Raw genomic sequence first — 13,171 nt, 5'->3', positions numbered from 1 at the left:
AAAAGACAAGTTAAGGTGTTGCACATTTACATGAAGGGTAATTCGAACTCGGCAGCGGATAGAACATAAGATTTATACTTCACACACACAGACAATAAAATACATACATGTATTAAATGCAGAGAAATGCACTTCACTTCTTCAAGAAAACCCTCTTCATCATTAACACACACACAGACACACATGCACACAAACAGATACAAACACATTAACGCGTCCATTCTTTTGCTCTGCTTGTAATAAACGGTGTTAAATGAATGAAGGTCCTGTAAAGGGCATCGTTGATGGTTTGGAACTGCCTGCATGCTTGCTTATATCAGGCTGGAAGGAGAAGGGCTGAGTGGGGTTGGGGGCTGTAATGGCCGTTTGTTCCCCCCATGGTGGGGACGCATCTGCTCTGTCACAGGGAAATACCTCTGCCCCTTCAAAGACCCCACATGAACCCAATGTGTATTCTACCCCAACCTTCAGAGCTGTCACAGTCCTGCACACCGGTGAGGCTCGGGAAATGTGTTCTTAGATGCTTTTGATGCACTGCGTTTTAATGGACTAATGTAAACACTGTGTTCTGATCGACTAATTCTGTCATATCATTCATGTATACTTAATGTTTGAGCTAATATGCGGCTGCTGTTGATAGAAAATCTTGAATCTCTGTTTTAGTTGTTGTTCAGTTTAAATGTAAAATCAATAACTGACCATAACATTGTGTTCATTGGAAGTTAAGGCATATTTCCTGCCATTGCTTCTGTTTTACTTTTCTTATAAAGTCAATACAGTGGCCATACAGGGTTTTGGTTTAATGACAATAAGCTGTGTGTTTATTTTAATTACCAATGTGGAGATACAAGGTTGTCACAATATTTATTTTATTTACCTTATATATATATATATATATATATATATATATATATATATATATATATATATATATATATATATATATATATAATTTATCTACAAAAAAGGCAACTTTACAAGAGAAGGAGTAAAGCATCATATATATATATATATATATATATATAGTACTATTTATATAGTAGCACATATAGTAGCAGCAAATATGGATGCATGTATATGTCTTATATACTATATATATATATAAGCGAGATATATATATCTTGCTGCTGGCAAGTGAAAAAGATGTATCACCATCTTTAGTTTTACATTATTTTACATTGAGAGGCACCATTTGGGTAATACATGTTTTGTTTTCCATTGGACAGACATATATATGTATATATATATATATATATATGTAAAATATATATTTTTTTAATAGCAACTTGTGCTTAAGATATACGGTTTTGAGAAGTGCTTTTTATAGCTTATTTTAGAAAATCCAACAAAAAAAACCCAACATAATTTCACATGGGGTCCCCAAACTTTTGCATTTGCATAGGATTGTACAATTAAAAAATAAATATGCAAGAACTAGCTTGCCAGAGGGTGAATAATTAATAAAAGAGAATTTTGTGGGCAAATCAAAAGCAAGAGATAGTATTAAAGTGCATGTGTCTGAGAGAGGGAGAGAGAGAAATAGAGAGAGAGAGGCTGACACACAGTGGTGCGAGCAACGGAGGGGTCTGCAATTAATGGCGGGGATCAGCTGTTCTAATGTCATTATACATTCCCTTCATTTTCTACAGTGGAGCTGTTTGATCTTTGAATACCCACCGGACCCCCCCCCCCTTCCTCTATCCCTCCATCCTTCTATCCTTTCCCTCCTCCCTCCTGCTCACTGTTCCTCTCTCCCTCCTTCATCCCTCCTCCCTCTCCCCCTCTTTCCATCAGAACCACCCCCTTTCTCTCTCCGTGGGCTCACATTGGCTTGTGTATGTGTGTGTGTCTCTCTGTGTGTGTCTGTGTGAGGGAACAAGAGAGAGAGAGAGTGCGTGCCTGTGTGTGTGCGTGTGTGTGTGTGTGTGTGTGTGTGTGTGTGTGTGTGTGTGTGTGTGTGTGTGAGAGAGAGAGAGAGAGAGAGAGAGAGAAAGTGCACGGTGGGGCTTGATGACAGAGGGCCCTGGACCATTCTGGCGACGCGCACGCGAGCGTTCAGCTCAGCACACACCTCCTCCTCCTTCTCCTCCTCCTCCTTCTCCTCTTCCACTACAACACACACATACACACGCTCGCGCACACACACACGCACTCACACACACTCTCTGAGAGCTGCCGAGACAAGCACTAACAATACAGAGAAAGGCAAAAGAAGAGAAGGAAGGAATAAGGAGAGGGAAGCCAGACAGAAAGAGAAAGCTGAGAGTGAGGGAGTGAGTGAGAGAGAGAGGGAGGGACAGAGAGTAAGGAGAGAGAGAGAGTGAGAGAGAGGATCTCCCAGCTTCATGCGCAAAACGTCCCGTTACCACATGCTGTGCTCCATGGCGAACACGGGCTGTGTGCTGCTCTCGTCCGGCTCCGGGCTGCTCCCTCACTCGCTTCAGTGCCCCCCTGCGTTCCTCTATCTGCCCGAGGTAAGGCGATCCTCAACTCTTTACCTCTATCCTTCTCTCTGTCTCTCTCTCTCTCTCTTTTTCATCTTCTTTCTCCAGTGCGAGAGGTAGCACGTGCTAGCGTTGTGTACCCCCAACCCCACCCCCGCCCCCCTCCCTCAGCGCCTTCTGCGGGGGGTCATCCCCTGCTTTTCAGTGCTCGTTCTCCACTCTGGACCATTTCACTCACAGTACAGTTGGAGACAATCTGATCCAAACTGAAGTGTGAGCACAGCTTTAATTCAGTCCTTTTTTTCATGTTCCTTAATTGTGACTTAACTGTGTCCACTCACACACTACACTCCGTTCTCCATCAGTGTGTGTTCAGGTGCTGTCACCAATTCCTTCTTTCTTTAGTTCTTTTCTATTAACTGTCAAGAATGGTTTCACGTCGGCCTGTTTGGGAGTTCAAGTTCCAAATATCGTTCTGTTTTAAAATGTCCCAGCTTGTGTGTGTGTGTGTGTGTGTGTGTGTGTTCTTTAAGGAGTTTTTTTTTCTTTTCTCACTTGACACCTCAGACTCGCAGCTATGGGATGGCTCCACCAGTTTACTCTGTGCTGAGCTTTAAATGAGGGTAATTACCTGTATTAAATAACAGAACATGAAACCGCAATTCAGCCAGAGAGCGACCGCCACACTGGTGTGTTCCCCGTAAATTCATGAAAGGGTGTTTCCTCATCAGTAATGCATGTGTGTGTTTTTTTTATTTATTTATTTTTTTGTACGCAATCTACACTGGACAGCTGGACGGCTGGCCAAACAGAGGCAGATGTCAGCTCAACTCTGAATCAGACAATTCCACTGAATGGAAGTTGGCTGACTTTTCTGAGGGTGTCTAGAAATGGCATGCGAACGCTGGCATGCGGCCGTGTTGTGGCGCACGCACCTTACACAGGGCTTTTGGCTTTTGGATGAGTATGTATAATATAGCTGTGTGTGTGAGAGAGAGAGAGAGAGAGAGAGAGAGAGAGAGAAAAGTATGTGCAGTGAATGTGTGTGTGTGTGTGTGTTTTACTACAGGCAACATGTGCGATGGCAGCCTGCGCCTTTCCTCTAGACAGTGTGTTATTGCCGAGATATAAAAATGATAAGACTGTTGAGAGATAACCTGCTGCGTGCTGCTTCCAAATCGCCCCTCACTCATCACCTTAACAGCCCCTTGTCCCAGCACTCGCGCACACACACGCGCAACCCCACCAGCTGTCCGGCCTCTGTCGCTCTATCTCCGCCTCTTGTTTAGTGTGTGTGTGTGTGTGTGTGTGTGTGTGTGTGAGTGTACATGTGTGCACTCGGGCCTTCATGCATATTCTGATATTCTGTGCAAAACTATATACTGTCTGAACACTGAATGTGTGTGTTTGTGTGTGTGTGTGTGTGTGTGTGTGTGTGTGGGTGTGTTAGCATTATTAATTCACTCAGTAAGCTGCTCATATGCATAAATGCATATGTATGTATTAAGTGTGTGAAGTGCTTTGCTTTTACAGCTTTACACACACAGCCGGTGAGAAACCTCATCATCATCATCATCATCATCAATATAAGACCTGGTTGTTTTAAGTCTCGTACTACAAACAGTAGTACACACAGTGTACCGTCTTTCCCTCCTAATGTGTAATGATACCCATTTAGCCACCAGCTGTATTTCTCATGTACTTATTAGCGTAATGATTATTTTCCTTTGCTTGCTTCTGTGAGTTCTAGGAGAGTGTGTGTATCTGTGTGTGCTCATGTTATATGTGTTGGAGCGACACAAATATGTAGTCCTTAAATCAAAATCCATTACTAACGAGACTTGATGGAAGTGCTTTCGGAATCGTCATTGTAAATCGAACATTTTTCATCCCACTTCTGAGAAGCTCACAGGGTTTTAAGAATGTGCTGATTTTGTCCTTGGTTGCTCAGCACTGGCAATAACGTGGATGCTTTAATAAGAGTCTGCATATTTTCGTCCGGCGTTTGTTGAGCTATGCGGTTATAATTTCATTCCACGGCCCTTCATGGTTTTCCATGGAGTTTTGCCTTTTTTTCTCGTGTTTGTTTTCAAGGAAACTGATAGAACACACTGAGTGTGTGACTGTAATTTTGAAGAGTTTTGCTGAGTTTTTAATACGTCTCTGCTTGTTTACCTTCTTTCTCCTTACAGTAGAGGACTGACGCGGCTGCTTTTCCGCATTTCCTACAGTTAATTTCCTAATTCTAACCCAACCCCTCAAATTTAGGGTCAGTGTTAAAACGCGTTGTCTTCTGCTCACTGCAGTCAGATCACATATGTGGCATCCCAGCTCTATGACTATAGATGAGTGATTTTTGCATTTGTGTGTGTGTGTGTGTGTGTGTGTGTGTGTGTGTATGCGCATGGTTAGCCGCAGGCTGCATGCAAGAGCGCTGATATAGTGTGTGTGTAATTGCTGCTCAGTGCTCTGCAGCTGCATTGCTGTCTGCCTTTAGTGGATAAGGGATTAGCGGGTGTGCCAGACTCAGCTTTTGTTTCAGTTAAAGGGAAAAGTTTCAGCCACTTCTTCATTCTGAGCAGCGCCACTGTCCTCACTTGCTGCTGTTTGCTTCTGCACCCCCCCAAACCCCCACCAACCCGCACCCCTCCCCCCCCCCGCAAAATTCTGCTTTTTTCTCTGCCTTGAGTTCTTATTATAGTACGAGTGTGCGTGTGTGTGTGTGTGTGTGTGTGTATGTGTGTGTGTGTGTGTGTGTGTGCATCTCCGTGCCCATCGCTGAGATAAGGAAAATAACATTTCTGATAGTAAATAGAGAATTTTAAACGGATCTGAAAAGCAGAACAGAGGGAAAGCAGGCAGAGGCAGTGTGTTAGAGAGGATGTAATGCTGAACTGCTCTCCTTTTTACTCTGTCGTCACCCAATCCTTTCTTACTCTCTTCAGTGGTTTAAAGAAGGAGAGGAATCACTCCAGGGATACTGTCAGACAATAATGTCAAATGAGCAAGCGATTGATATATAGCTCCTCTCAAATGCTTCCAGATTGAATTCCCCCATGGAAGTATTTCTCATTTTATTATTTCTTCCCCCCCCCCCCCCCCCTTTTTTTTTTTTTTTTTTGATATTTCGGTGGTGAACGTGACCTCTATCTGCATTTATCTTTAAATTTGGTCATATAGGATTTTTCCCCTCCTCTCGTTTTATTGCGGCAGCGGCTGCTTTTCAGCGCTTAAGTCAATACAGAGCAGTAAATCTGCTTGTGCAAGCATCTCTCCCTCCCTGGAGGACAGAAATCTTTACCCATGCTCGGGATAGTTAAACAATTCCCGCTATTGTATAATTCTCTCCTGAGCCCCAGCGCTGAATATTGGAAGCTCGCTCTATGGTGAATTTCTACTGGTGGTTGAAGCCTTTTGACAAGTAGAACCATGAACCATAATATGCTGTGTGTGTGTCTGTTTAAATATATATAGCCTTTTGCTGAAATGCTGTATGTGCTTGCTCTCTCTCACTGTATCTGTCTTTATCTATCTATCTATCTATCTATCTATCTATCTATCTATCTATCTCTCTAACAGTCTAACTGTCTATCTATCTATCGCGTTTTAGGGGACAAACCCTCACCTGTAGGTCTGCTTTTTCTCCCCTCTGAGACCCCCACGGAGAAACGGAGCAAGTATGAGGACACAGAATTCGACTGTACAGCCGCTGAAGGGGTAGCTGTAAAAGAACAAGGCTAGTAATACCACATGAAAGTGTGGACAGGTAGAGAAAACAGGCAAGTGAAAGGGGAAAAAGAATAGAAAGGAGAGAGAGCGTGTGCGCGCGAGAGAGAGAGAGAGAGAGAGAGAGAGAGAGAGAGAGAGAGAGAGAGATGAAATCCAGCTCACAATGAGAGAACGAAAGTGAGATTGGACGGAGGGCAGAGAAGCTGGGAATGTGCAGAGAGGGAGAGAAAGAGAGAGCGAGCGAGAGAGAGCAGTGGAATAAAGCAGAGCAGAGTGTTTAATAGCAGCTGGGATTGTGCTGTGCTGCTGGTGGTCTTAAACTGATCCAGCAGAGTGAGGGAGTGCAGTGCTGATTCCTCCTGAGACTCCTGTGTGCCTGCTGCTCCACACTGTCCCCCACTAATTATCCCCAGATATTTTCAACACCTCTTTTTGTGCGTTCTGTGTGTGTCTGTGTGAGAGTGCATGGACCTGCATATGTGTGTGCATGAGTGTGAATGTGTGTGTGTGTGTCTCTGTAAGGTTAATTCCCTCTCTTCGGCGCACTGAGTGACTGTAACTGAGCACTCACTACATCGTTAAGAAATGCGGATGTCAATAACGGGTGACGTAATGCTTTGGCGGTGGAATCGGGGCCTTAGGGAATAAGGCTCAGCTGAGGCTGATAATGCTAATACATATATTGAGCAGCAGGCACTGAGTACTTCAACACTTTCCGTCCTGGTTGTAAAGGAAAATGCTGGTTAGTCGGTTGTGATTTACAGTGAACAATTCATGTCATGCTGGAAAGCATTCGTTTTTTGCTTTGCTAAGTGATTTTAAGAAAAAGGCAGCCAGTGTAAATTGGCATTTCAAGGCTCTGTTGATGGATGTTGTGTTCTAGATCGGTTTTAATAGGCCTCAGCTGTGTTCGTGCTTGTTGAAAATCAGAGTAGGTTGCTATTCTCAGTTCTCAGGTTTGTTTTAATCTTTAATAAGGATGTAAACACTGTACTTTGGGCTACATTACAATGATCAGGGCTGAGGCAGAGGCAGTGCTTTCTAAAGAAACGCATGTGTACCATTCACCACAGCAAAGGCCTGTTTGTCTTAGACAGGGAGACTGGAGGAGAGAGAAAGTGTTTTGTGCACGGTTAGCATTGCAGAGCTGTGGCTGAACACACACACACACACACACTTAGGAGTGTGTTCTCCCCAGGCGAGTATTGCACTTCACCGATGCAAAGTGAACCGAGCATTTTCATATCAATACTAAATGAGAGTGCTCTCTATAGGTTTTTCTCTCTGTAATGTGATGTAGTCTAGCTCTGATTAAAGTATCGGTTCTATCAGCTCCACTAAATTATTGATTAAATCACCAGGAAAGCGCCAGCATTTGTCTCGGCTCATTCTTATTGTTGTGGGCAGATGCACGCTGTAGGGATCTGCTTCTCCTTGCTTGGTGCATTTGCATTATATATTAAACAAAAAAATGTGTTTTAGCACACCAGTATGACTTGGAACATTAGGCCTAAGATATGAATTTGAATAAGGAATAGCAGCCTTTGTTGCAGTTCAGCCAGTTAAGCCTTTTGTTCAGTCTTGTTTTGTTTTTAATAGTGTGATTAGGGTTTAACTGATGCAGAGTAGATCATATCAAATGAGGAAAGAAAAGAAAAAAATGCCTTGGTGTAATATTCACAATGGTAGCACCGTTCACCGTCATTGTTAAGGACGTTATAAGAGACAGTGAGAGGGAGAGAGTAGATCAGACCATTTTCTATGTATACAATACTTTGTCCTCAGTCATAGTCTAGAGCCTAAAATCAATTCTAAGAAACAGGTCCAGAAATAGAACTAATAGACCACAAGGCCACAATCGCTTCAGTACTCTAGTAAGCTGGAAGAGAGTAAGATGCTTCTTTTTTTGTTGCTCAGTTGAAGATTAAAACAGGCCAAAAAAACAAGGTGTTATTATTTAATTGGACTCTTGCATTTTATGTGCAATATTTGCAATTATCTAAAACCGCTTCTCCAGACCCAGCAGTGTGGCAGTGCTGCCCTTAGTAAGTGGATTCTCTAAATTCCTCTCCTTCACCATGCCCTCTCGTTAATGATGCATTGTATTGTTATTTATTGGTCCGCCACATCCTCATCTATTTCCTTACTTCCAGATATTTCATCCCAGATAATTAGGAACACACAGGATATTAGTCATTTTATTTTGAATTTCCACCGTTTTTTTTTCCTTTCTTTTTTTTTTTGCCCGTAATTAACCAAAAAAAGTTAACTCACCTCACATCCCATGTTATACATTAGGAAAGGTCACGTTTTTACTATATTTAGTCCTGCCAGACTTCTGTCTCTTGGTACTATACCAACACAAACATTAGAGCTGGGCGATATGACAAATTTATCATGATACACTACAGGTACAATCAAGAATGAATACAGTACTATGTTTTTATATGGCCCAATTATTGATCAGTAGAAAACAGCTTGCCATTAATATTGTGAATGCACCTCAAATGTAAATCTTTCACATGTCTGTGTGCATCTTTGGCTGTGTTTGAACAGTTTACTGGAACTTCCTTCCTTCCGCTTTCTGTGATTCCGCCTGAAGCTTACTAACTGCTGGATCCACTTGTGTAACAGATCAGACAAATCTAGGAAGGGATTCAGACACAGCCTACAGCTGGCCAACAGCAGTTTACTGCAGTAGCCTGACCTAAATGCTGTCTTACCAAAGTCTTACCAAAATAAAAACAGACCTGCGTACACACACTTAAAAATTCACAAAGAAAATGCTTCTATTTACATATTTACTAATTTATGCTTTCAGTTTAACATTCACATCTCCAAATGTACACCTGTCCATAGAGCTACTGCTCTGTATGGCCTGTGCAGACCACTAACTGAGACAGGACAGGAGATCTTGCATATTTACCTTCAGCCTTTAAATACCACTTAAATGAACATACATGTTTAGGCCATGCCCACTCCCAAAAACAGAAACGGCTAACGGCATCATGTAGCATCCTTTTCTGCTAAAACTGAGCACCTTTTATGAGTGTTATATTTAGCACTGCACTGTACTAAGTCCAGTTACTAATTGTCTGAGACAATTGGTCTGTGTTCTAGTAGTACTGGCGATATATCTATAATATGCTATATTTAAGCAAGCCCTAACATCAATCTCCGCTTTATGAAACGGCATAAATGGCTGTTTACCTTTGTAACAGTGTGTGTTGCTAAAATTTCAAGCCTAACAAAAGTAGTGACCGACTCATAAGGCAATGTTAAAAAGATGCAAAGGACAAATTCGGTCCACACTCCAGCACTGACCAATGGCTCACGCTGTGAAAAAAGGCTGCAAAAAGCTGTGACTGTATGAGCTGCATTTAAATATATATATTGCACAGCGTGTGAACTCCTGTAGTGTGTGTGTGTGTGTGTGTGTGTGTGTGGGGGGGGGGTATTTATGTGTGTACACAAATTAGACCACTGTAAGCTCTCAGACAGACGGATGTGAGAGTGATATTTCCCCATGCTCAGCTGCTGAGGGTCTGCCACAGCATTGATGTTTCTGTGCTCTGCCGCAGTGCACCCTGGGACGCTGCTGGCTCTGCACCACAGCTGGCTCCAGAGGTGGAGAATCATGGGAAGGCTCGGTCCTCCTGGGCTCTCTGAAGGAGCTGTCCTACCTTCACACCGTCTCGGAAGACCCTGTAACGCTTGAAGGGGTTTAAACTGAGATTCATTCATTTTACTGTTTCTGAACGTGTGTGTGTGAGAGAGAAAAAGAGACAGCGTGTGTATTTAGGTGTTATTTCTTACGGCACAGTGCAGAAGTTTATGTCTCCTCTCCGTCCAGCCCCGTGGAATAAAGACAGTGACCTCTACGTCTGGCCTTATGAAGGTGGCAGGAATTATAGCGGACATAAAATGAGCGAGAGCTGCCTTCAAGTCTCAGTTGTCATCTTTAATTCATTTCTGAATTACGAGAGCTAACATATAAAAGACTTTTATTTATTGCACTGTTGCATTCGGCCTCATAAAAGTGCCAGCATTTTAGATTGTGATTAGCTTTTCAGGTGGCAGACGATATTCTACCTGAATCCTATAAAAGAGCATCCAGTCATGTTTCAATTAAGCCATCATTTCATTAAACTGCTCTGCCATTGATCAGTCTTTCAGGGCTTAATTAAGCAAATGTTGGTTAAAGAAGCCTACATTGAATCACAGAAACCTGGAATTGTTGCGCATTCACATATATGGCCCGACACACACACACAAACACACCCTCGCTCTATGTTACAAAAGCTATCGGTGCCTCACAGGGCCAGGTTCAATAGCAGCTTTTCCTCCCCCTTTTAACTGACAAAAGGAAATCACCATCATCACAGAGGCAGCGTGTTTTAATCCCCTTGCTCGAGATCAGCTTGAGTGAGCGACTTTTCGAGATGATCCAACCGCGGCAGGGCCGCCTTCTTCTTCTTCTTTTCTTTTTTCTTCCTGTTGTGCCTCCAAGACAAGCTAATTAACTGTGTAAGGCGGCTTCATTTTAATACCAGAGACACAAAGTGCTTTAGTTCCTCAGTGAGTGAGCAGAAAATTGCTGTGTAAATTGGAGGCTGTTGCTTTGCCGAGCCTGTGCTATGCTGTCTGCTCATAGCTGGGAATTTAGACTTGGTGGGGATGAGGAGCGCTCCTTACCGTCTCTCATCCTCACCGTCCTCCCTAATAAGCCCATATAAGCCCTGGAATCGCGGGGTGGCTTCACCCTGAGCACACTCTCCTGGCGTAAAGTTAGAGCTGAATTTATAATGATGCTCCTTTGTCTCCTTCACCAGTTTGCCAGTGCTGTGCTTGGACACATTACCATTTCCTAGCCGAGCCTAATTTGTTGAGCAAGGCTCTTTTTATTGAGAGTGCCAGACCTTCTTTCACATCTATATTATCTCTTACGTTAGGCTGCAGACAGGGAGAAAAGGTGGAGAGGGGGGCATATTTTAAACATTCATTTTCATTTATCTATTAAGTTTCTGAAGTTGATCTTTCATCCTTGCCTGACATGAACCTTTACTGGCTACTTTTGTAGCCAAATGTGTGTAAGTGTTTTACCTTTCCCAAGCAAATGTGCAAACTTTAGCTTACCCATTTAAAAAAATAAAGATGCAGTGAAGGTCGGGGTGGGCTATATGGCAAAATTCCAGACTCTGGGAGGGTGAGGACTGACACAAGCCTCCTCCAACACGTGCACGTCCAGCCACCAGCGTAATCTTCTCTCCTCTTTTTGAACTGCCGCCGAGACAATGTCAACGGGCAACCAAGGCACTCTGAGGAAAGTGCTGGGTACCCAGCAGATGCCAGTGCCAGCCAGCATCACACTGCAGTGATGTGGGGAGAGAAACAGCCATCTACCCACCTGGAGAGAGCAAGGCCAGTTGTGCTCTCTTGGGCTCCGGCTGCTGATGGCAGGCAGCATGACCCGGGATTCAACCAGCGTTCGTTAGGTCATAGTGGCAGCACCTTAGCCACTGCCACTAGGACCCTCGAGTGCAGTCATTTGTAATTACTCTCAGTTAATCTGTGTTAATTATGCTCTCTTTGCAAAGAAAACACAAAGTTGTTCAGTCTTTTAGAAGGACTGACCATACCTGTGATATGCTCTGAAAAAAATATCAGCAAATTGCCCAGCCCTACACTTAGGCATGCCATAGAAACACATCTTTGAAAAGGAGCTTTTCGATAGATGGTGCTTTTTGCTAATGAGATGATGACAACAGAATTTGAAGAACCATTTTAGAAAGTATGAAGAACCTCCACATGATATAAAGGTTGGTCCCCAATTAATGGTTTTTCTGTAGAACTGTACGTCCAAGCCCAGAACCATTTAAGAGCGTAATTTGTTGAGCGAGGCTCTTTATATTAAGAGCGCTCTTACATTATGCTGAGGAGAACTGAGAGAAAGTGGGGGAATAGCCTTTTTATCCATTTATTTCCATTTATTTATTTATTTGTAAGTCCGTCTTACACCCTTTACCTGAAATGAACCTTCATTGACTAATGATACCAAAAAGTGCTTCACGTACTCCAGGGGGAAAGTGTGAATATTACATGGTGTAGCAGGCAGATGAGATGTTTAACAAATTGATGTGATATTTGAATTTAAACGCTAGTCTCTGTCTCTCGCTCGCTGTCTCTCGCTCGCTGTCTCTCTGTCTCTCTCTCTCTTTTTCTGTCTCTCTCACCCCTTCTCCCTCCCTTTCTCCAGCAGGATCTGTCTGTGCTGAGTTTCTGCTGGAGTGGAGACCTGCTTTATCTGTGTGTTTAGACAGGCTGGGGAAGAATTACAGTGACAGTGCTTAGGAAATGATAGGCTGGTAGTGAGATATTTGTGCCTCATAAATTCTCCATTCCTCAGCGCAATTTACGACAGTGGGGATGTGTGTGCCGGTGTGGATGCGTATGTGAGTGCATACGTGTGTGTGTGTGTATGTGCGTGTGCAAGAGACAGCTCGTGTCCTGCTGTATCTGTCTCCATCTGCTTAGCCACTTTTGCTCTGCCATAAATTAAGGGCCTATAGACAGCTCCCCTCAAGTCCCTGCTTACATAAAAATGAGCCTCATTCTCTCTCCACCTCTCTTTCTCTCTCTCTCTCTCTCTCTCTCTCTCTCTCTCCCCATCTCTTTCTCACTCCTCTAATTGAAAAAGAGCGCTATAGAGGTGAGCCTAGGATTGACACAGGAACATACCCTCGTAGCGTACGTTGCATGTTATCTAAAGGGCATTAAAGCAGAGGTTAGCATTTTAAAGGTTAGCATGAGACCGTGTTTTTAATTAGCCTGCCTTTAGTGCTAACACGCTGGCATGTGCACAAAGCGCAGCTGAAGGAGGAGGTACAGCATCGGGCCCGGACGCTCCGTTTGCCATTCAGAAGGTTAGCGTGTGGTTGTATTGTAATAGTGACGTTGATGCAGCTCTCTCAGGTAATTACCTTTGTGTTCTCCCCTGG

The 13,171-nt window shown here is 43.4% G+C and overlaps 1 protein-coding gene across 9 annotated transcripts in view; it reads left to right on the top strand.

The window, feature by feature from the left end:
• Positions 1-13,171, top strand: part of rbfox3a (RNA binding fox-1 homolog 3a) — a 444,039-nt gene that overhangs the window by 310,676 nt on the left and 120,192 nt on the right. Inside the window, exon 1 of one of the 9 annotated variants that reach the window (XM_072666969.1) lies at positions 2,017-2,474. The exons of the other annotated variants lie outside the window; for them this stretch is intronic. Coding sequence (XP_072523070.1) covers positions 2,346-2,474 — 129 coding nt within the window. The 5' untranslated portion in view covers positions 2,017-2,345. Of the gene's footprint in view, positions 1-2,016; positions 2,475-13,171 lie in introns of those variants that run through there. 9 annotated transcript variants of the gene reach the window in all.

This window comes from Salminus brasiliensis, chromosome 22 (genome assembly GCF_030463535.1).
Source record: "Salminus brasiliensis chromosome 22, fSalBra1.hap2, whole genome shotgun sequence".
Lineage (NCBI taxonomy): Eukaryota > Metazoa > Chordata > Actinopteri > Characiformes > Bryconidae > Salminus > Salminus brasiliensis.
Note: the sequence above shows the minus strand (reverse complement) of the source record. Positions and strands in the feature narration are given on the sequence as shown.